General features: G+C 46.2%; 1 protein-coding gene across 5 annotated transcripts in view; it reads left to right on the top strand.

The window, feature by feature from the left end:
* Positions 1–22561, top strand: part of MYO18B (myosin XVIIIB) — a 243277-nt gene that overhangs the window by 152129 nt on the left and 68587 nt on the right. For all 5 annotated transcript variants that reach the window (XM_075898877.1, XM_075898880.1, XM_075898881.1 and 2 more), the window contains 5 exons: positions 9767–9880; positions 10395–10511; positions 12441–12524; positions 15000–15137; positions 17137–17322. In XM_075898877.1, coding sequence (XP_075754992.1) covers positions 9767–9880; positions 10395–10511; positions 12441–12524; positions 15000–15137; positions 17137–17322 — 639 coding nt within the window. The remainder of the gene's footprint in view (positions 1–9766; positions 9881–10394; positions 10512–12440; positions 12525–14999; positions 15138–17136; positions 17323–22561) is intronic.

Genomic DNA, 22561 nt, shown 5'->3' on the forward strand with positions numbered 1-22561 from the left:
GTCTTTTATTTGACATCAGGAAGGGGAGGGTTGGGAGGGGTAAGTGGAAGGATGTGAGGGAGGAATGGGGTATGAGCCTCTGGTAGGGAGGACCGGGGAGGCTCTGAGGGCTCCTCAGGGTGGATGCTCTCCCTCAGGGCCTCCTGATTCTGACAGCCCCCTGATAAATCCCCCGGATGGCAGCCTGCAGCAAGTGCAGCTGGGCTGATGGCAACGACCCCACAAGACACACCGGCGTGCATAGGGGGAGCTCTGGCTCCATGTGGCCAAATGCTGTGGGATCCCTCATCGAGGTAGACAAGCAAGCAGGGAACCCTGAGAACTGTCTGTCCGGGGTGGGGGTAGGGTCCCTTTAAGCACAGAGCTCAGTTAACCTCCGGCAGCAGCCCCACACACTCAAGTCCTAACCTGATGCCCTGCCAGCACTGATTCCGGCCAGCCTTAACTTTGGTTCAGGGTCCACTCAGTGTGGACGTGCTATTTCGAAAAAGAAAACGCTATTTTGAAATAGTTTTTGTGCATAGATGTGTTATATCGAATTAGCTTAATTCGAATTAACTTAATTTGAAATAGTTAACTTGAAATAGCGCTGTAGTGTAGACATACCTTCCTCCACAGGATTGGCTGGGTCTGTCCTGCACAGAATGTTAACAAAGTAAAGCTCTTTTGAGTGTTGTATAATGATAAATGATTCCAGCCTTTGTCTTCCATGCCTCCCAGTCCTTTCTGAGGGCAGTTGCCTCGGTGGTTTATGCTCAGGGGAGTCTAGCTGATTGCAGGGGAGCAGTGTGGTTGCATTGCTTGACCATACAAAATGCTTCAGAGTTTGTAAGGAGCTGACACCTGTGGTTAGCTTTTGTGGTTCATGACATCGTTCGCTTAGGAGGAAACCACAAGGAAGCATAGTACTCTTGGATCAATGGCTGCAGTTATAGCTCAGAAAAATACACTATTCACTTTTCTCCAGGGATCCCTTTCTTTTAATTAATAGGTCCTTTCCCCCAGACATTCACAACTATTTTCTACCATTTCCCCCCGGTGTAACACCGGATTTAAAAATGAATCCCCCATAGTCTCTTATATCCCCTTCAGTGCTGAAGACTGATGATGCTCATTCACTTGCTCTCCCCCTCTCTCTCCATCTCCCCTGTTCTTAATTGGGCAATTTGTCACTCTTTGGACAAAGACTTATCTATGGCATTTTAAAGAATGAATCACAGTAACTGGGGTAACTGACCCATACACAGAATCCTTCCCCATGCTGAGGGAATAAATAGCCAGGCAAAACTGGAGACTGCTGAGTGCCAAAGGGCCTGAAATACACCACTTAACTCTTTATTTATGCATAATTGTTCTACCACCTCTTCAGGTAAATGCATTTAATATTAGCCAGGCCGGAGGGGTTCCCACACAGCCAATAAAAATATACCACTGCCTCAACATTGTATTCCTTCCACCTCCTCCCAGTTAAGTAATGACATTTTAATTTAAGCCATCAGTAAGTAAGAAAAGATGCAGTGATGTTATGGGAAAGTAAGGAAACGGTATTTTCTGAATGGGAAGGTTTTTAGTATTTGTCTGTCCTACAAAGAACACGTCTGTGACCGGGCCTGCCGAGAGGAGGGGGTAATGGAGACAGTTGCCTCGGGGCCCAGTGATTCTAAAAAGCTGGGGCTACCAGCCACTGCCGCGGCTACTGTGGCATCAGAATCAGTGCCGACTCTAGGTTTTTTGCTGCCTCAAGCAAAAAAAAATTTGGCTGCCGCACCCCCTCCTTTTTATTGGCTTTTACATGTTTGCACTTCGCAATTTTTTTTGTTCTGTTTTGGTGACAGAGACAAGATTTCCAGCTCACACAAAGCTCGTTTTCAAGAGTGGGAAATGTACCTTAAATCTCTACTTTATTGTTCTTATAGAAATAGGCTACTTTTTAATTGTGGCTTGAATGCATGAAAAACTATTAACACAAATAGTTTATATTTCCTTAACTAAGTACCAAAAACAGAAGGGAGAACTTGTGCCACATCTAAAACTCAAGTAGTTTATGGCTATACTTAATCAATCTTCAAACCAGTTACAATCAGCTAACAATACCACTCTGTTTTAACATACTTGTCAACCAACTATGATAACTATAGCACATAAGACATCTAAACTACATCAATAAATAGTTGTATTGTTAAACTAGATTTGTTTTGGAATGCAGTGGCTCCTTATGTGGCTCTAACACATCTATGTTATCAGATAAACTGAGATCAGTGGGTGTGCATGTGCATGTGCATAATATTTTTGTGTGTCCATCCTTTAAGTAGCCATTATATATTCAAGTTTATGAGGTGTTAGAGGGAGTGGAGAGTTGTATGTGCCCAATACAACTATATATGGAATGAAGCTTGCCTTAGAGACATAAAAACACAAAAGTTTACCCAGATCAACGAAGTTTAATTCTTTAAAGAAATATCTATGAAACAGCATGTGTGGTACTTTGAAGAATGTAGAACAGTTAATATTCTCTGTGTGTGTGTGTGTGTGTGTGTGTGTGTGTGTGTGTGTGTGTGTGTGTGTGTGTGTGTGTGTGTGCTGGATCCTTGTTTGGTTCTACTTCTACTACAAACACGGACAAGAGAAATATACTAGGAACAGACTTCAAAGGGTCCGTAGGGTTGAGGCTGTCAGGGCCTGGGGGAAGAGCTGGGGGCTGGGCCAGCGGGCTGAGTGTTTGTAGGTTTTCTAGGTGTCCGGTATTTTCTGATTTTTTTTACCGGACGGGAAGCAAAAATACCGGACACATGGCAACCCTAGGCAGAAAGGGGACATCTTACCTGAGATTTCCATATGATATAGGTGAAGGGGTGGCTGATGGCTTGGAGTGGAGAGGCTCTCGGAAGAGGTAGTGGCTGCCGGGGAGGAGCAAGACTCAGAACTAGGAGACAGGGGTGGCGAGCAGGCTCTGGGGCCAGGCGCACAAGGTGCCAGTGCTGCCTGTGCAGCCGCGGCGTCACCCACGGCCCTATAAATCGGCAGGGCGGGGCTAGGCGTTGCCAGGGGAAGGGAGGAGCAGCACAGAGAGGAGATGGGGGCGGCCAGCAGGCTCCAGGGTGCATTGGGCTGCAGCCCTTTAAATCAGTGGGGTGGGGCGGGGCGGGGCTAGGCATTCCCGGGGGAAGGAAGGAGCAGGACTGAGAGGAGATGGGGGCAGCCAGTAGGCTCCAGGGTGCATTAGGCCGCAGCCCTTTAAATCAGCAGGGCGGAGCGGGGCTAGGCATTGATGAGGGAGGGGAGGAGCAGGAGAGGAGACGTGGCGGCCAGCAGGCTCTGGGGCGCATTGGTGCTGCCAGCTGGCTGCGCGCAGCTGCAGTGTTTCCCAGCATTTCCTGGCCGTGGCCCTTTAAATTGGCAGGGTGGGGCAAGGCGTTGCCAGGGGCAGCACCGGCTGCTTACCTGAAATGCCGCCCCTGGCAAAGTGCCGCCCCAAGCACCTGCCTGATTTGCTGGTGCCTGGAGCCGGCCCTGATCAGAATCACCACTGGCGTGCTGCATGGCAAGCGCCAGAGTCCTGCACCATGCACTCTGGCCAGCGCTGAGGCCTGGCAGGGGAAGGCACCAAAACATCTTGGTGGAGCGAGGGGCTGGCTGCCCCAGCCACACCCCTTCTGTTCAACATCCCGCCACTTCTGGGAGTGTGGAGCCGGGCACTCCCCCACATTGCTTAGGGGCCCGGTGACCCTGTCAGCTCCCTTAGTTTGCTACACAACCCAGTAATAACTGGTTGAGATTTATGGATTTATTGAGGGGAAAGGAAATGCTAATTTTATATAAGCTCTTCAGCAAATCCTCTGCCATTCAAAAGTAGTGTCTGCACTTGGAATCACCTACAGACCATTGCTCATGTTCTGACAGGCTCTGGTAACTGCCAGATAATGACTTAAAGAACCTTTGGACTGTGAAAGTCCCTTTTGGCTCAGTGGGAATCTGAAACCCTGAGGGTGTGTCTAGACTACAGGGTTTTTTCGAAAAAAGTAGCCTTTTTTCAAAAAAAACTTCCCCTGCATCTAGTCTGCAGCTGTGTTCTTTTGAAAGTAAATTGAAAGAACTGCAGCAGTTTTTTCAATCGCGGTAAACTTCATTTTACGAGGAATAACACCTTTTTTCTAAAGTACTCTTCCGAAAAAAAGGCGCTGTTGAATGCAAACTGTGCTTTTTCGAAAGAAGGCGTCTAGACTCTCTTTCGAAAAAGCAGCTCACTTTTTTAAAAAATCTGCTTGTAGTCTAGATGCTCTCTTTTGAAAGAGGCTTGTAGTCTAGATGTAGCTTGAGAAAGGAAGAGAGGAGTCCTGTGTAAGAATTCTATGAAGCATCCTCAGGTACAAAGCAGGGACAGGTAGGCTAGCATTACGACAGAGTTGTGGAAGGTGTGCTGTACTGACAATGGAGACATCATGTTCAGCCTCCAACCGTGCCCAGAGAGAATCTTCAGCATTCTCCAAATGGGACTGACAGGCCGGAGGAGGAAACCAGTAATGCATGTGAGCTACTTCAGACTTGCAAAGGAGTTGCCTTTTCTGAAGCAGCTGGAAGCTGGTTTCCTGATCAAAGTATCAAACTGGACATAGAAGGTCTCAGTGACCTACCTGTGGGGTGGAGTGTTTGTGTTGGGTGGCATTTCCTAAGTCCCACTCAGTGTTATGAAGGAAGGATGATGGATAGAAGTTATGCAGAGGCTGGGGAGAAATGTGTCTACCAGAGTCAAGGGATCCTTGCTATTCTTGACCAGAGAAGAAGAGCCAGACATTGCCTGCTATCTACTCTAAAACTGCCCTTATTGTTTTCCCTAGAGACTGATTTTCTAGAGACAGAGTCCTTATACTGTGAATATTGACTCCCCAATGTGCTGACCACACTGCAAGGCAATGCCTATATTAAAACCACCTCATGATTATCCCTTTCCTCAGATTTCTAATGTCATGCATGATGAGGCTTTCAAAATCTAATTAATTCCACAACCAGTTGCACAAATCACTGGCAGAACAAAAACTTTGAACAAGAAATGCAATATTTTAGCAAAACCTGCCTGGTCTTGGCGTGTAGTTTGGTATCTTAATAAGTCTGAAGCATTCATTTTACACAGGTATTTAACAGATGGCTTAGCATAGCAAAAGAATGTTATTCATCAGTTCATGCATAATGCATTTGTGATGGGAATTTAAATTTACCTTTTCCAAGTAGGAAAATTCCATTATGAAGAAAACAAGGGACCTGGGCATTTAATGAGAGCCAGGAGAGACAGTAGCATTCAAATAGAAATAAATCTGTTTTCATGAAGGATGGGGAGCAAGTCTTCAGGAGAATTCCTAATCCTGTTTAATTTTCCTGGGATTGAACATCTCCAGCAGATAAGAACCTATGAAGGCTGCAATGCCATTAGAAACACCACCGCCACCTGTAAGTGGGGCAGTAGGGCAGGAGAAAGTGAACCTGAAATGCGGATCAAGAAGAGGTTGTGGAGGAAGAGCAATGAAGGAAATCCAGGCCTCTGTGAAAGAGCAAGTTAGTAACAGTGAGCAGAAGACCAAGAAATACGTCTCAGCCCAGTTGCCAGCAAAGAGTAACATGGACATTGTGTGGGCCAGCAATCACAGGGTCATCATGCTGCCCCAAGGAATGTTTTGATGTATTTTTAATACCATGAGAAAAAACAGTGGCATTCACTGTGTCTTCATGGAGTTTGAGCCATTTCCCATGGAAATTGGGTAACTTTACAGAAAGCACTCATGGGCCTCTGTGACTACTGAGACTGTTTTTGAACATCACATGATGTTCCTGGGTTGAGATATTCCAGGGCACATCCGGCATGGCAGGAGGAACAGTCGGTCAGGAGAGCAGAGAGCAATAAGACACCACATGTACACCGTAATTTTAGAGAGAACAAATATCTCCTAAATCTACCATGCAATATTTCTTGGCCCGCTCTAAGAACTTAGGGACTCTACACTGTTGCATCATCTCCTGTTCCCCTCAGCTTGCTTTACTGCAAAGTACGAGGAAAGGAATGAAGCCTGAAGTTGGAAGGGTGCGTTTTGCAAATTGCTAGCTCAAAGCTGTCCCAGTGAGTTCTGGAAGTGCTGAACAAGGGCAGGGAATGTGATGTACATGCAGTCTAAGCACAGGAACTTGGTCTGTAACCAGTGAGTGACCTCCATGGCCCAATGCTTGCTCACCCTGAGAACAATTTCAGCTGTTTCTCTTTTCAAAAACTATTAGTGCTAGGTGTTCTCTGTTCCTCCATCTCTGTACTGAAACTCATTAGAATATGGATCCTACTAGCAGGCACTGAATGTGTTGTAACAATGTTAAAAGAAGGCCAGGAGGTACAGACTGGGTATGTACACATTCACTTGTGCAAAGGAGAGCCATGCCACTTAAAAAACTCAACTCTCTATAGCAGAAACACACAGACACAAAACCCAGACTTCTGTGATCTTCGATTTATTTATTTTTTGGTGATACAAGTAGTAATTGAAATTTGAAATGAATGATGTTTAACTCCTTCTAGGTCCTTCACTTAGTTAATTTCAGTAATTTATCTCCCAAGCTGTTTGCAAAATGCAGAACATTATTTTGAGTTGGGAGGAGGGAGGAATTTCATAAAGCCTCACTGTGAGACAGCAATAATTCTTTTCAGATCCATGCCTGGACTGATTGTAAACTACAAGACATTTCATACAGTTGGACTGACTTTAGACATGGGAATATAGTTTTAATAATAGTTTCACAGGTCTTGAACTAGGAAATGCGTTGACCGCTGATTTCATGTTCTGTTTCTAATGAGTGTGCATGCCTGGAGGTAACCCTAAAGGTTTGGTTTTTTTTTTTAATTTTACTGGAATGCTAAAGATGTTATGGCTTTGCCTGTGAAGGATTTGGTCTGTGTCTCAGCATAGAGGGCGATATCACTTCATAAAAGTGTCAGCCCAGCCCTTGCACTCATAGAATCATAGAACACTAGGACTGGAAGGGACCTCGAGAGGTCATCGAGTCCAGTCCCCTGCCCCCACGGCAGGACCAAATACTGTCTAGACCATCCCTGATAGACATTTATTTAACCTACTCTTAAATATCTCCAGAGAGGGAGATTCCACAGTCCCTCAGACAACTTATTCCAGTGTTTGATCACCCTGACAGGTAGGATTTTTTCCCTAATGTCCAAGCTAAACCTCTGTTGCTGCAGTTTAAGCCCATTGCTTCTTGTCCTATCCTCAGAGGCCAAGAAGAACAATTTTTCTCTCTCTTCTTTGTGACACCCTTTTAGTTACCTAAAAACCGTTGTCATGGCCCCTCTCAATCTTCTCTTTTACAAACTAAACAAGCCCAGTTCTTTCAGTCAATAGGGAAGGAAGACTGGCTGAGCTTCCTTTACTGCACTTTGTACATAAGGAGCTGATTGATTTGTAGAAACTGGGTGACCCTAAAGCACCAGAAATTGAGAATTTGAAGGCAGGAAAATGCCAGGCCAAATCCAATGATGAACTTCCAGGGCTCAGTGCACCCTGAAACTGGAAGGTCACTGCCAAAAACTGGCAAACCATCTGGTCCTCCATTTGAAATGCCATCTCAAAATCTGTTTCTGCAGGGCTGCCCACTAGAAATGCCCCAATCAGTAATGGCTCTGTATGGATTTCCAGACCGTGGCTGTCATTGGAAATCCCAAGGCATTTTTTACAATGGTGTTTGTGTTAACTGATCTGAATAGGGCTATGCGTTTAGTTCCTTCTTTCCAACTACAGTTTTATCTGTGGTGTGAACGGGGACTTTATTTTTCTTCCCTTCCTTTTCTGTGCTGTCAGGTGGTGGTGTCACTCATTGTTCCTAGCTGTTGTGGATCTGCCCACAATACAGGTTGAACCTCTCTTGTACAGCACCCTCGGGACCTGAACCAGAGATTTTGCTGGCCCATGGGAGTTCAATATTGTTTAGCAGCATTACTAACACTGCCCCTGCTTACTGGGCTCTGAGAAGACATTAGAGCTAAATAACAGCATAGAACTTTGAGAGCCAGGGCTCGTAGCTGTAAACAAACTTTATGGGATTGCAGGAAACTTGGCCACACCCATGATAAATGGACATCTGGCTAACTCAAATCACGAAGGACAATGGATGCTGTCAGACCACGTTGTGCTGTGCTAGGGAAGTTCAACCTGTTCTACATTTGTAGGTGTGTTTTCATAAAATCAAGTGCTAGGATTCTGACTCAACCTGAAGAAGTAGTGTGGGATCAAACTTAGATGCAAAGTAACTTCCTCTTCAGGAGGACAAACATGACCATGCCAAACTGCACTTCTTGACAGCTAAGCTAAAACAATGGGAACATGGATGTGTGGACTGAGAAGACAGGCTTTTCAAAAGCTTTCAGCATTGAGTTAACTCTGCTGTCATTAAGTCAGCAGTAAAATTCCCACTGACTTCAAAGGAAGCAGAGTTAAATCAACAGTAACCCCCTTTGAAATCCAAGCTGGAGTGTGCTGCTGACTGAACATGGCTTTAGTATTTCTGAAAATATTTCCAGAAGAATCAGCCAATGTCAGTGTCAAATGGTAGGATGAGCCAAGACAGAGAAAGCAGCAATGGGCAGGAAGGGGAAGTGGCAGGAGAGAGTCTCTTAAGACACAAACCAAGCAAAGAATAATTAAAAAAAAGACACCCTTCCCTCAAAAAAAGGGTGATAGGGTAACAGGAGCTTATCTTTATGGTATCTGGAAGCTAGTTGTATTCCCTGCACTGAACTGCAATTGTCCTTTGAAAGAGTTTAGACTGGGGTGGGAAACCTTTTTTGGCTTAAGGACCACTAAACCACAGAAAAATCAGTTGGGGGCCTCACACAAGTAAGAAGCAAAATAAAAACCCAAACTGTGTGGCTCCTGATTGCACTCCCACATTCCCCTGATTTTGTGTGCTCCTGCCCCACAGTGGGGCAGTGGGGGTGCTGGAATACCAGCATGGGTTCCCCAATGCTGGGGGAGGCTTGAACTTTGGGGGCTGGATCCAGGCAAACCGGGGACTGGATCCAGCTCCTAGGCCTGAGGTCCCGCCCCCCCATCCCCCCGGGTTTAGAATGACATTAAGCCTTCCAGATGTCTGTTGCACATTTAAGATCATTGTTGTTTTAATAGCTGAGCAATAAAAATCAAGAGCAAATTAGCATTTGTAAATGTGATCTTTCATGTGTATTTGCAAATGTAATTTGCACTACATGAAAAGCCCATTTGCATACTCCAAAATCATGAATTGCTCTAATCACAAATTACACGTAATTCACATAATTTTCCAAATTAATGATCCCGGCTCTACTGTGTTACACAACCCGAGAGACAGACAGTAGAATTTCAGTGTGAGGCACTTGCTTCACTACTCAGAAAGATGGGGATTTATTTTAAGGATTTCCATTTATGAAAAGAATTGAATGACACCTGAAGCAAGCCTTACTGTGGAGAGAGAGCAGCATTGCACATGTTATTCTGGAGTCTTATTTCATGGCACTGTAACCCATAGAAAGGTAGCTGGTTTTAGTGGAAAATAGAAAGTGAATGCCTCAAGAGCCACATCAATTTTAAATGGTTGAGTTACATTGTATTCAATGGCTGAAAACGGTTTGGGAGTAAAATGTAAATAAACGTTGCTGTGCAGCAAAGGGGAAAACATGATCAGTTGAAGTGACTTTTGGCTGTCAGCGAGATCTGATGTAATTACGTTTTTTCCTAATTCTTCCCAGTGGGAAGAGAGCAAAGCCCAGTATGCAGAAGCCCAGAAGTCCCAGAAGGCGATGGCGCTGGAACTGGAGAGCCTACACGTGGAACTGGAAACAATTAGCAGGAATAAGAACCTGGTACATGCCCTAGGAAAATGCCACCAGAGTAACAGAGATTATTGATGCCGCTTTTTTCCCACCCAGCAACCCAGGGCAGTATGGTGTTTTGTGGATTGCGTTATGTTGACTTTGCTCTGAGAGCCGCAGGACTGAGACTTGCCAATATCCTTGGCTTGTCAGGTCCTTTAGATTGTCCACTTTTTCAGGGCAAGCCAGCCCAAGGGCATTTCCTGCCTCTGGGGACACATGAAGTGGCACAAATCATTCAAAACATAGAACATACCCTAAGCTTTCTGCGGAAGTGTGGTGAACACCAATAAAGCCTGGCTGGCTCTCCCGGCCAGCATGAAATAGAAGTGCAGGGACTTTCAAAATGTGTGTAGAAAGGGGGAAACCTTTCTGTGAAGCGCCACCAATGAACACAGAACGTCTGCATGTGGGGCAGAGAATTTCAGCACTGCAAACCAACAATGACCCCTGGCAGCACTTGGCACATGCCAGAGCTTTGCTGTAACATGTCTGTCTCCCACAGGTTGAAGAGCAGCTCTACCAGCTGCAGCACGAGAAAGCTGATCTCCTGAAACGGATTGATGAGGACCAGGAGGATCTGAATGAACTTATGACAAAACACAAAGCTCTGATTGCCCAGGTAAAGAGTGTGACATTTGCATAAGTATACACTGCCACCCATATATCAGAAGAAAAAGAGATTCCTGGAAAGATATCCAGTGTGTGTCATGGCTTCAGAACACAAGGGAAGGGTTGGAAACGTAACATGCATCTTGTTGGAATTACAGAGAGATACTTGCTATTCTCGTTCTATATATACTAGCCAATTAGCCTGTCATAAAATGGGATGTTCAGGTCTCTCCTCCATGTCGGTCTTCTCTCCTGAGCCTCTGGTCTCTCGCTCGGTCTCTGTCTCCCTCTCTCTCTCCCTCTCTCCCTCTCTCTCTCTTCCTCCTAATGCCTCCCCCCTTTCTCTCTCAGCTCTCCTCCCCCTCCTGCCTCTCACTTGGGGGACTGCACAGTCCAAATGGCCTTTTGGGCTCCAAACTCCCCGTGCTGCATGGGGAGTGCGGGGCCCAAACGGCTGCTTGTGCCACTTGCTCCCCTGTGGCAGCCTGGCTGAGCAGCGCAGAAGTCACCCGAGCGCCACTGCGGGAGGCGAAGGGGGGCGGGGCAGTGACATTCATGGCTAGGGGGCGGGGCCTGGAGCTGCTGTCACGCCACACATCACTGCCCCTTTTCCCTTCCCCTCCCGCCGTGGCGCTCAGCTGACTTCCGCACCGCTCAGCCGGGCTGCCACGGGGGAGCAAGCGGCCGTTTGGGCCCCACACTCCCCATGCAACATGAGCCACCCAGAGGGAACAGCCAGCATTTCAGCCACGGCACCCCCCAGAGGGAACAGCCAGCATTTCAGCGTTACAGACTCACAGACACTGGGCTACTATATATATGATAACAATTTTTCCTGCCAGATGACAGAATGTTGCTTGCCGGGCGGCAGAATGACATTATTATGTCATCAGCATCACAGGCTCTCAGCGAAGCGAGAGCAGCCTGAGAGAGGGGGTAGGGGAGCTTAGTGAGCAGAGGGAGCAGCCCCCTACTAGCTTTTAAACAATAAATTCTAAGAATTCTAATAAACAATGTGAACATGCATATCTAGATGCACAGAAAGAGAGAGTGAGAGAGAGAGAGTCATTCCATTATGGTCTGCAACAGTTAGTTTACTACTCTCCTGAAATAATCCTTTTTAATAGAAATGGTACCTAGCAATCTTCTATCAAGCATTATACACTGCCTGCAAGTAATCAAAGTAACACCTGAAATCCATCCGTAAACATTGCCACTCAGAAGAATAAACTGGCTTAAAGTTTATTGGTTGGGAAATTATTACTTTTCTCCCATGAAAGTAAAAAGTTGGTTTGCCTTAATAAGATGTTTTCTGTTTTCACTGGACATTGTTATTTTCACTGAAAAATGTTCTTGAAAAATTTCTATTTTAAACTACCAGAAAAAAAGTTGCAAAGAAAAATGTGAGCAAGCTATGTTTGGAGGTCCTTTGTGATGTCTTCCTCAGCCCTTGACCAAAGAAGTGATTGGAAGAAGACATGGATGTTCTGGGGGTACTACTATGTGCCAGCAGTTCTGTGTGGCTTTTATAGGAATATCCTAAGTTGTGTGATAGCACCAGACGTCTGATCTGTTTTGGTGTAGTAAAGATCAGGTCTCCAAAGACTTCAAAGGTATAAAATGGGCCCCATATGTCCAAAGGTCCAATATTTTCAATAAATTTGAATGGTCCATAGTTGCTTTGTGAGAGGAACAAGACTAAAGACTTAACACGTGAAATCATGTCTGATCAGCCCTGCAAAGAGTTGTCCCCAGAAGCTGAGGAATCTGGCTAAGCTGGTAGATTTATGCATGCTTAGTTCAGGACAGGAGCAGCTGCCCATTCAGAGGTTGTAGAAATTGCCTTTCCTTGGCCAGTCTTCAAAATGGAACTTCCTTGTGTATTTCCAGTTGTGCTTCAAGTTCTTTCTCATTATTGCTGAATTTTCTGTTTTCACAGTCTGCAGTGGACATTACCCAGATTCGGGAGCTACAGTCACAGCTGGAGGAAGTGAAGAAAGAGAAACAAAGTCTTCAAGAGAAAGTAAGTCCTCCCTCTGCCTCCTAAAGCTCAGAATACAAGGAACTAACTCAGTCCTGGAGCAGATGGGGAGTGAAGGGCTTCAGGGAATCAGCTGTCCTTTGCAATCAATTACCAATCCCTTCCTTGCCCACAGATCACAGGCGTTAGTGATAAACTCCGATCCCCAGGACTACTCCCGTGGGGTATATCTACACTTGCAGCCTATTTCGGAATAGGGCTGCAAATGTAGGCATTCGGAACTGCAAATCAATCCCGGGATTTAAATATCCTGCTCTTGATTTGCATCTTCCCAGGCAGGCGCCATTTTTTGAAATTTACAAGCCCGGAATAACTGCCCGCGTCTACACGCGGCAGTGAAAAGGGAGTTCAGAATAAAGCTCTATTTCAAACTACCTGTTATTCCTCCTGCAATTAGGGTTAACAGGTAGTTCGAAATAGGGCTTTATTTTGAACGTCCATTTCACTGCCGCGTGTAGACACGGGCAGTTATTCCGGGCTTGTAAATTTCAAAAATGGCGCCCGGCCAGGAGGATGCAAATCAAGAGCGGGATATTTAAATCCAGGCTTGATTTGCAATTCCGAATGCCTACATTTGCAGCCCTATTCCAAAATAGGCTCAAGAGTTAGAGAGAATGGCAGAGGGGAGAATTCAACAGTTTGTAGAGAAAATAAGAAACATTTCCCTGCCTGAGCCAAAAAATAAATTTTGAATTAACTTTCCACTGAGGTTTGAAAAGAGCTGGTTAATGTCCTCCCTTGTAGTTTCTGTGCCGTGGATCTAACCTTTTTTCCAAAGCTGCCTCTGGAATTCCAGGTGCTAGACAAAATTCCACCTTGGGGAAAAGTACACAATTTTACATGGGTGCTGCCCTTGAAAGGTTTGAGGTGGGAGGGAACACCTAGGTGGGTGAAAATGCCAATATGTTTCTGTCCCTAAAATCTTGAATGCAATGAATTGTTTGCACAGTCTTCACACAGACAATAGCTCAGAAAACTTGGGAGTGTGGCTGCCACCTCTGAGGTACAAAAAAAACCACCACCACCAACAACAAAAAAAACACAGGACATCAAAAAAAACACAGGGATGGTGTAGACGGAGCTTGATCCTGCCTTGAGGGCGGGGGGCTGGACTCGATGACCTCTCGAGGTCCCTTCCAGTCCTATTATTCTATGATTCTATGATTCTATGATCAGGGACAATCCTGAGCCCATAAAACTAGACAGCTGGCAGAGTGGAGTGTAGCCCTTCAAGGTTTTCCAGGTCAGTTATCTCAAAAAAGTGATGATCCTGAGAAAACCCAGACAGTTGCCAACCCTATTTGGGTGTTTGTATCCCTCTCTACAGCATGGTACCTAAATGCAGGCATTGTTTTCCCAGTGTGCTTTCAGAAGGGACAGCTCTCTACTCCTGATAGGTTTGGTGCAGCTTTGAGAAGCCCGCAGGGAGACAGTGCTACAGAGATCAATTAATAAAGGAGAGACGGAAGTACACATTTAAAAGGGGCCAAGGAGTGTTTCAGCAGTTTCTGACATTTCAAACCAAAAGCCTGAAGAATCATGAACCTTCTGGGGTTGCAACTTCTTTGGAGGATAGGGACATAATTCAAAATGACCTTAGCAAGTTAGAGAAATGGTCAGAGGTAAACAGGATGAAGTTTAATAAAGAGAAATGCAAAGTGCTCCACTTAGGAAGGAACAATCAGTTCCATACATACAAGATGGGAAGCGACTGTCTAGGAAGGAGCATGGCGGAAAGGGATCTAGGGGTCATAGTGGACCACAAGTTGAATATGAGTCAACAGTGTGATGCTGTTGCAAAAAAAGCAAATATGATTCTAGGTTGTATCAACAGGTGTGTTGTAAGCAAAACTCGTGAAGTCATTCTGCCGCTCTACTCTGCACTAGTTAGGCTTCAGCTGGAGTACTGTGTCCAGTTCTGGGCGCCACATTTCAAGAAAGATGTGGAGAAATTGGAAAGGGTACAGAGAAGAGCGACAAGAATGATTAAAGGTTTAGAGAACATGACCTATGAAGCCATGCTTCATGAACTGGGCTTGTTTAGTTTGGAAAAAAGAAGATTAAGGGGGGACAGGATAGCGGTTTTCAAATATCTAAAAGGGTGTCACAAGGAGGAAGGAGAAAATTTGTTCCTCTTGGTTTCTGAGGACAGGATAAGGAGTAATGGGCTTAAAGTGCAGCAGGGGAGGTTTAGATTGGACATTAGGAAAAAATTCCTAACTGTCAGGGTGGTCAAATATTGGAATAAATTGCCAAGGGAGGTGGTGGAATCTCCCTCTCTGGAGATATTTAAGAACAGGTTAGATAGACATCTGTCAGGGATGGTGTAGACGGAGCTTGGTCCTGCCTTGAGGGCGGGGGGCTGGACTCGATGACCTCTCGAGGTCCCTTCCAGTCCTATTATTCTATGATTCTATGATTCTCTTGCCCTCCCCCGCCCCCCGCTTTCCCAAACAGCTGCAGGTGGCTCTGACCCGGATTGCATATTTGGAACAGTCGATGGTTGAACGCTCAATCGTCAGTCGACAGGAAGCCCTGATCTGTGACCTAGAGAACAAACTGGAGTTCCAGAGTGTGCAGGTTAAGCGATTTGAGGTACTGTGTGTTTCTTAGCCTCTTATTTGCCTCTGACAAAGGAAAAATCTCCTTGAAAAAAAGGAGTGCTTTTGGGAAAGAAGTGTTCTGCCAGTGCCTCCTCCCATCCCTCCTGTTGCTGTCCAGCTGATATATTGGTCTTCATCATGATACGTTCCAAATCAATGCTGCTGCTTCTGGTGTCGGGGAAAGAGGCCAAGACCTCATAGCATAGCGAGGGACTCCAGCACATTAAAATCAGCCCAGTTATGGTTGGTATATCAATACCCAAGTAGAACAGCCCAGGACTGTATGACTTTATGCCCATTTTCTGTCATGCTATGAGGTAAAATATAAATAGCCATCCCCATCCCCACTTACATGTGACTCATTCAGGGGAGGCCAAGAAATATAGCACGGTCACTTCACAATGCTATCACAAAGCTAGCCCCGTGCAGCCGAGCACGGCCCGGCAGAAAGCGGTCTGTATAGGAAAGGCGTTTCCAAGTTACCCAGGAGGCACTTGTGGTTCTTTATTTTGCTTGTGCCCTTGATCCCTTTGTATCTGTGAACCCCAAAGCTCACTCTCGGGCAGCCTCTAGCCACTGCCATTCTGTCGGTGCCCTGGGTATCACTCACCTCTCAGCCCCACCTCCTTGAGCCCCTCTGGTCCTCTGACACCTCCGTGGAGACAATTGCACCAAGAGGCCTCAGGAAGGTCAGGCCGCTTCCAGACTGGAGCCTGTCTGGTCACAGTGCCACAAGCCGGGCTTGTCTCCTCCCCGCCGTTCCTGCCTGGCGGCTCCCGAGCAGCAGCTTCCCCGTGGTGGGATGTAGCTAGCACAAGCTCTGCGGCCTGGGCTCTGTGGAGGGTTCCAGGAGTCCCTGCCTCCCCGTTCGCTGTGTTTGCCAGTTCTGCGGCACGGCGCCAACTTGCAGTCCGACCTGTCGAGGATGCTGTGATTGATCCTGGAGCGGAAGGCTGGGAATGCTAATGTGAGCTGTTGTTTTAAATGAAGGATAGCGGAGAGATCAAAATATTTGTACAGTGCCATGTGTTTGTCTCAGGCTGGTGAGTTCTGATGTGTCTGCTTTTGAACATGGGTTGGGTGGCGAGGGAGATATACCAGCTGGATGGGAAAGGAGAGAGGAAATGTAAGGCAATGTGGAGCTTGCCTCATAAATTGTTTCCTCGCTTTGCGCCAGGGGTGGAGAACCTTTTGTGGGTCAAGGGCCAGTGACCCACAGAAAAATCAGTCGGGGGCTGCACACAAGTGAGAAGCAAAAAATCCCCAAACAACCCTCACTGATGTGGCCCCTGACTGAGAAGGAGAAAGACCATCCCCACATTCCCCTCACACACCAGAGCCTAGGGGCACCCAGGCTAGTAGATGCTGTATGCTCCAGCTCTGCAAGGGTGCAGGCAGGGGGGCTGGAGTATCAGTCCAGGTTCTCCACTGCTGGAGGGAGCTCCAAGGCTCTGGGGCTGGATCCTGGCAAGCTCAGGGCCACATCCAGCCTTGGGCCTTAGGTTCCCCACCCCTGCTTTAGGCGGTGAGTAATGAATGATGGAACACAGAAGAGACACTGTGCATGGCATTGCACACCGGGGATTGCACTGTGATTAGAGTCTTGCTGACGTTCTCAGGGTTCTTAAACCAGACCTTGATGCGTGCAATGGGCTATACAGTGACATTAAAGACCCATCATTTTAAAGCCAACCGAAGGAAAGAGAACTTTGTGGAGTTCACTGTCTGCCTGAATGTAATTCATTGCATCAGAGGATCACTGAAACAAACACAGGGCTGCTTAATATCATGACGGTTACATGCATTTGCGGCAATGTTTGATACCCATAATAAGTATAAATAAATATCCTTTTTCAAGGCATTAGCTGACCTGAAGGGGAGGAAGGGAGAAACATTTCTTCATGAACATCATTATGAATGATTAAAGAATGGGGGAAAAAATCCTTGTAATCCTTCTCTTTGTCTTTTGTTCTCCCTCCCTGTCTCTGCAGATGCTTGTCCTTCGGTTACGGGACAGCGTAATAAAGATGGGAGAGGAACTGGAAAAGGCTGCAGAGTCAGAGGCTCGAGAGAAGGAGAACACCAAGTATTACCAGATGCGCATGGAGGAGATGAAAGCAGATATGAATGAGCTGGTGCAGAGAGAGCTGGAAGCCAGTCGCAGGCGGGTGGAGCTGGTAAGGAGAGGCCGGAGCTATCATATAAGGGCATTGCCTTGTGTCAGGTGCCAATGACTCTCCTGGGCTGGAGTGCTGGGAAGGGCTAATTGCAGTATTAGGAGCTCTTTATGCCTCGTGGATGTAGCCCATTTTTTTTCAGATAATCAAGTATGGTTAACTGCTGTACCAGTTCTTTGCTGTTCTCAGGTATCTCTCACTTGGATGCTTGAATACTTGACTGGATTTATTCTATTCTTGCATTACCTTTTAGTTAGAACATAATGGCTGGAGTATGTTGCCAGGGTGGTACATGGGAAGCAGAGACATGCATGACTTGCCATGGCAGATGGAAGTTTAATTCATTCTGCCTGCATCTTGGGGCCTTCTAGACATAAACCAATTTCTATCCAGCAGTCTCTCCAGTGTGTGATGCTGCTGCTGCTGTGCTATGAAAGCTAATAGTTGGTACATATTATAACAGTATACACTGGGGGGATACTGCAATGCTGGAAAATAAATTATGTCCTGAGTTGTGCTAACTAATTGGACCTAGCCAGTTAGCTCTCAGTCCCAGGGTGCTGTGTGTGTGGAGGGGAGGGGGGTCTTGTAGAGTTTCCAACACCCTGTTGCACACAATTTTTATTTTGGAAGCATGAAGTTTGGCCCCAGGAGCCCGGAACAACAGGTAATTTCCTTCTGGATGTTCTGTGCACTCAATATTTCGAGATAGGTCTAACCAATTTACTGTTGGAATTGGCCCTCAAGCAGGATAAGTCATGTTTTAGAGGCCACTTCCCCTCGCTGCTTGTCCTGGATTTCAGTAACATCAGCCACATCACATTTGGCTTTGACAAGCAGAGCACTGCAAGCATTCAAAGCAGCTCTCTGGTAGGACTGTGTATGGCTCCCCTATCCCCAAATCATTTAACGGAACCTATTATTACAGCTCCCTAGCATCCCACTCTTCATGCAGCTTTGGCCAGTGCAGCTAAAGTAATCTTTGCACTTCCTGGCCTGATCAAAGAAAGGAATTTCTTTGCTGGCTTGGCACCAATTAATACAGAGAACATCAGCCAGACAAGTGCTGGGTGGGAATATTCCAGCAACGTGGAGTGTTTCCAGACAACATCAGTTTCTCAAATCCAAACATTTGAGGATCATTCATTGTCATTCAGGACAGATTCCAGGTAAGAGCTCTCAGATTCTGCCAATCTAGAGCATCCACGGTCTGGGGTCTGCAAGCCCTTGGATAGTGTGAGGCAGGGCTGCCCTGAGGCCATAGATGCTGGGGGTCTCGGCTGCTGCTGACTGAAACTGATAGTGGTTCTTGTCTGTTTCCTAGCTGCCAGTGGTGAAATGGACTAGAATTGGGATGATCTCTGTCAGCCACTGCCAGGGTCCCAGGGAACACATTTTGTTTTTTTAAAGGTAGTTTATGGGAGGACTGCGAAATGGGCAGTGCAGCAGGAGGCCAGCTTGCGGGTCATAATAAATGTGATGGCCTTGGCCATCCACCAGGCAGAAATGCTGGGCATAGTTGTGTTTCTGCCCTCCCCCTGGAGAGGCTGAGCAATTGTGTGTTTGTGGCACCCTAGAGAACGTTTTCCTATGTTCATTTTCAGGGGCAGACATGGATTTAGGGGAATATTACTTCACAAGTGATTATTATTGGTGTAATAATTTATGGCAGTCTTTTGGTAAGAGGGTATAACAGGTCATTGTACTACCAACTTGTTCCATGGTGTTCCTTTCCCTTCCACATGGCGGGGAGGTGCCCTCTTATCTCATCTCCTCTCCCATCCCCCCCACATACTCACCACATAAAATGCTTGGTAACCAGAGCAACTGCTTTCACAGAAGAGAAAAGCTCCATTCATCACTCTCCCATCATGTGTTCTCTTGTAACATGTGGTCACATGAGAGACAACACTGAGAACCACTGATCCAGAATGATCAATAATAAACTCTTAAATTCACCCAGCTGCCCTAACCTGCCCTCCCCACCTCACAGTGTTGAACAGAGGCACAATTGGAAACCATCCATAGTGTCCAGTGTGTCTTGGTGCATTGGGGGAGGAGGGGAGGGATACATTCAAATGGAAAGAAACCTAAGTTGGTGTCACAAACTTCCCTTTTGCATCCCTTTGTCTGAACTGTACAGTGTAAAGTGGAGTGCAGAGAAGAGAGGACTTTGTCTATCCAGGTAGCACAGTCTTCAATTGTGATGAACAATTCACTTGCTCTGGCTTTACAAAATCACTGCCAGATTTAGATTGAAGCTAAAAAGAGCAATTTTTACAGATTCATTTTCACTTTTCAGTCTCTTTTGAGCTTTTATTTAATAGCTAGCCAAATAACCCATCATAAGATGGGATTTTCAGGTCTCTCCTCCATGTTGGTCTTCTCTCCTGAGCCTCCAGTCTCTCGCTCCGTCTCTCTCTCTCTCTCTCCTCCTCCTCCTCCTACTGCCTTTCCCTATCTCTCTCTCAGCCCTCCTCTGCCTCCTGCCTCTCTCTCTGTCTCTCTCTCACTTCTCCTCCCCTTCCCGCCTCTCACTCGGGGGACCACGGAGCCCAAATGGCCGTTTGGGCTATGCACTCCCCGTGCTGCATGGGGGGTGCAGAGCCCAAACGGTCGCTTGCGCCATTTGCTCCCATGCAGCGGCCTGGCTGAGCAGCGCAGAAGTCAGCCAAGCGCCTCGGCGGGAGGCGAAGGGGGGCAGGGCAGTGACGTTCACGGCCAGGGGGCAGGGCCTGGAGCCGCTGTCATGCCACACGTCACCGCCCTTCGGCTCTTGCTGTGGCACTCGGCTGACTTCTGCGCTGCTCAGCCGGGCCGCCGCGGGGGAGCAAGCGGCGCAAGTGGCCATTTGGGCCCTGCACTCCCCATGCAGCAGGGGCCGCTCAGAGGGAACAGCCAGCATTTCAGGCAACAGTGCCCCCCAGAGGGAACAGCCAGCATTTCAGGCAACAGCACCCCCCAGAGGGAACAGCCAGCATTTCAGGCAACAGCGCCCCCCAGAGGGAACAGCCAGCATTTCAGGCAACAGCGCCCCCCAGAGGGAACAGCCAGCATTTCAGGCAACAGCGCCCCCCAGAGGGAACAGCCAGCATTTCAGGCAACAGCGCCCCCCAGAGGGAACAGCCAGCATTTCAGCGTTACAGACTCTCAGACACTGGGCTACTATATTTATGATGAGCGATAAACCTGCCATGAAAGAAAAAGGCTATTGTAAAATACCAGCTTCTGATATGCCTGTCATCCCAACCACTTTCAATAACTGACAGAAAGCATCAGTTCCTTTCATTTACTAAAACAACAAAATTGATTTCATCATTTATTTTAGCAAATGATGTCCTCAGGAAAAGGTGTTTTAGTCTGAGTGATTTTGTTACTTTTTGATGGCGGCTCAAACATACTTGTCTTTGGTATGTAGGTAGGCAAATTTCATATAATATGTCTAGAAAATTCTGTCTAGAACAGACCCACTGTCCCCCTAAGAATGAAAACAAGCCTATCAAATGTTCCTTAATCAGTTCCTTAATTCTGTCTGAACCAGCTCTAGGTTGCACTAGTAATTAAAGAGCATTTATAGCTGGCTAACTCCAAGAATGCTCATTTGCCATTTATGCAGACTCTAGTGGTTCAGCTAATTCAGAAGGGAATTCATTAGAAAAGCATCATTTTTGAAACCTTGTTTATTGTCTCTTAGAACAGGGCACAGATTGTGTTAATTGCATCTGGAAAATAAACAAAGGATTTTTGAATGCTTCATGGTGACATTTATGGGACTGAGGCAGCGGTGAAAGTAACTTAACATTTCTTACAGGTCCTGTTCTATTGCAATCCGGCTCCCTGCCAGGTCTTTAACTAGCTCCCTGCTGGCTCTTGCCACAGCTCAGCCAGCTCTTGCCGGAGCTGCACACCAGGGTGCACCCATTTACTGTCCCTCTGGAGAGAGGTAATACTGCACCTGATCTCAAGATATTTCAGTTTCTAGGCCTAGGGTTGGAAGAGCATGAAAGATTCCTAATTTAGATGTTTCCTTGAGGCAAAACAAAAAAAAAGCAACCCACACAGGTCAAAATAACAGACCCATAAGCAAAGATACGTAGGTCGATTTAGATTTATCCAGATACCAATATAGATCTGAGTTTGTCTGACTTCTGCTGCCCAAATACGAGTCTAATGGAAAGCAGTTAAGGAGCACTGCTGTGCAAGGTGGTAAAGTCCTTCAGAAAACATTCATGTTCCTCCAACACTCATTGCCCATGCTTGTGAAATGAGCCCAAAAAATTATTTTCAGCCTTGGGCACTGGGGATAGACAATTGTATGTAGAGAGGCTGGATGAAGAACTTTAGGTGAGTTCCATTGGAATCCAGTGAGGACTTCAAGCAAACACTGATTCTCTGAGCACCAGAGGCGTTATCATAGCAGCATCTAATATTCCCTGAAAGTAAAGACATTCCTTCGGACTGTGTGTAGTCTTAATAATGGTTAAATAAAACATTGCAGGAGAGCTGTGATCCCAGTGCCCTGCCATGCTTGTCAACTGGTGGTGAGAACATAAATAGTTAATAGATAACCACTTATGGCTCTGCTCCTGTTAAATCCAACATCAATTATAAATGCTGCATGAATTATTCACTTACTAGTACTTAAACCCTAGTTCCCCCCTCCCAAACTAAATAAATAGAAACATAATTCTTCCTTGGTCCTATGTGGGGTTTGCCCCCTCATTCCACTCAGTGAATGTGAGAAATGAATGGAAGAGACTTATTTATTGCACAGATCAGTTTTCAGAACTCAGTGTTCTTTCGAAGAGTGCTAAAATCTGCATTTGCACTGCTCAGATATTCAGGAATATATAAAATGCAAATAGCTCATATCTAGCTGTAGTGAAGCCGTATCACATCTAAAAGGAAATTGTTTCCCACTTTTCCACTAACTTAAACCAGTTGCAAACTTTCCTAATCTCACTGTTTCCTCATGGAGATTTTTTCTGTAAAGGGATGTGCATTGCAACAAACAGAATGCTCTTGTGCAGGCTGGGAACAAGTTGCTTTAATCCAACCACATCACAAAGAAACAAATTGAAACTAAACTAGCCAGGGTGAGAGCAGGGGACAACTCCCACTGACAAGGTGGAATTAGGGAGGTGTGGAACATGGTCCACTCCATACTAATGTGGGTAAGGTAGTTACCTCCATGGTCGCTTTCCTCCATAGATTAGTTTGTTATCAATGCCTGCAGTGC

This window comes from Pelodiscus sinensis, chromosome 15, assembly GCF_049634645.1.
Source record: "Pelodiscus sinensis isolate JC-2024 chromosome 15, ASM4963464v1, whole genome shotgun sequence".
Classification (NCBI taxonomy): domain Eukaryota; kingdom Metazoa; phylum Chordata; order Testudines; family Trionychidae; genus Pelodiscus; species Pelodiscus sinensis.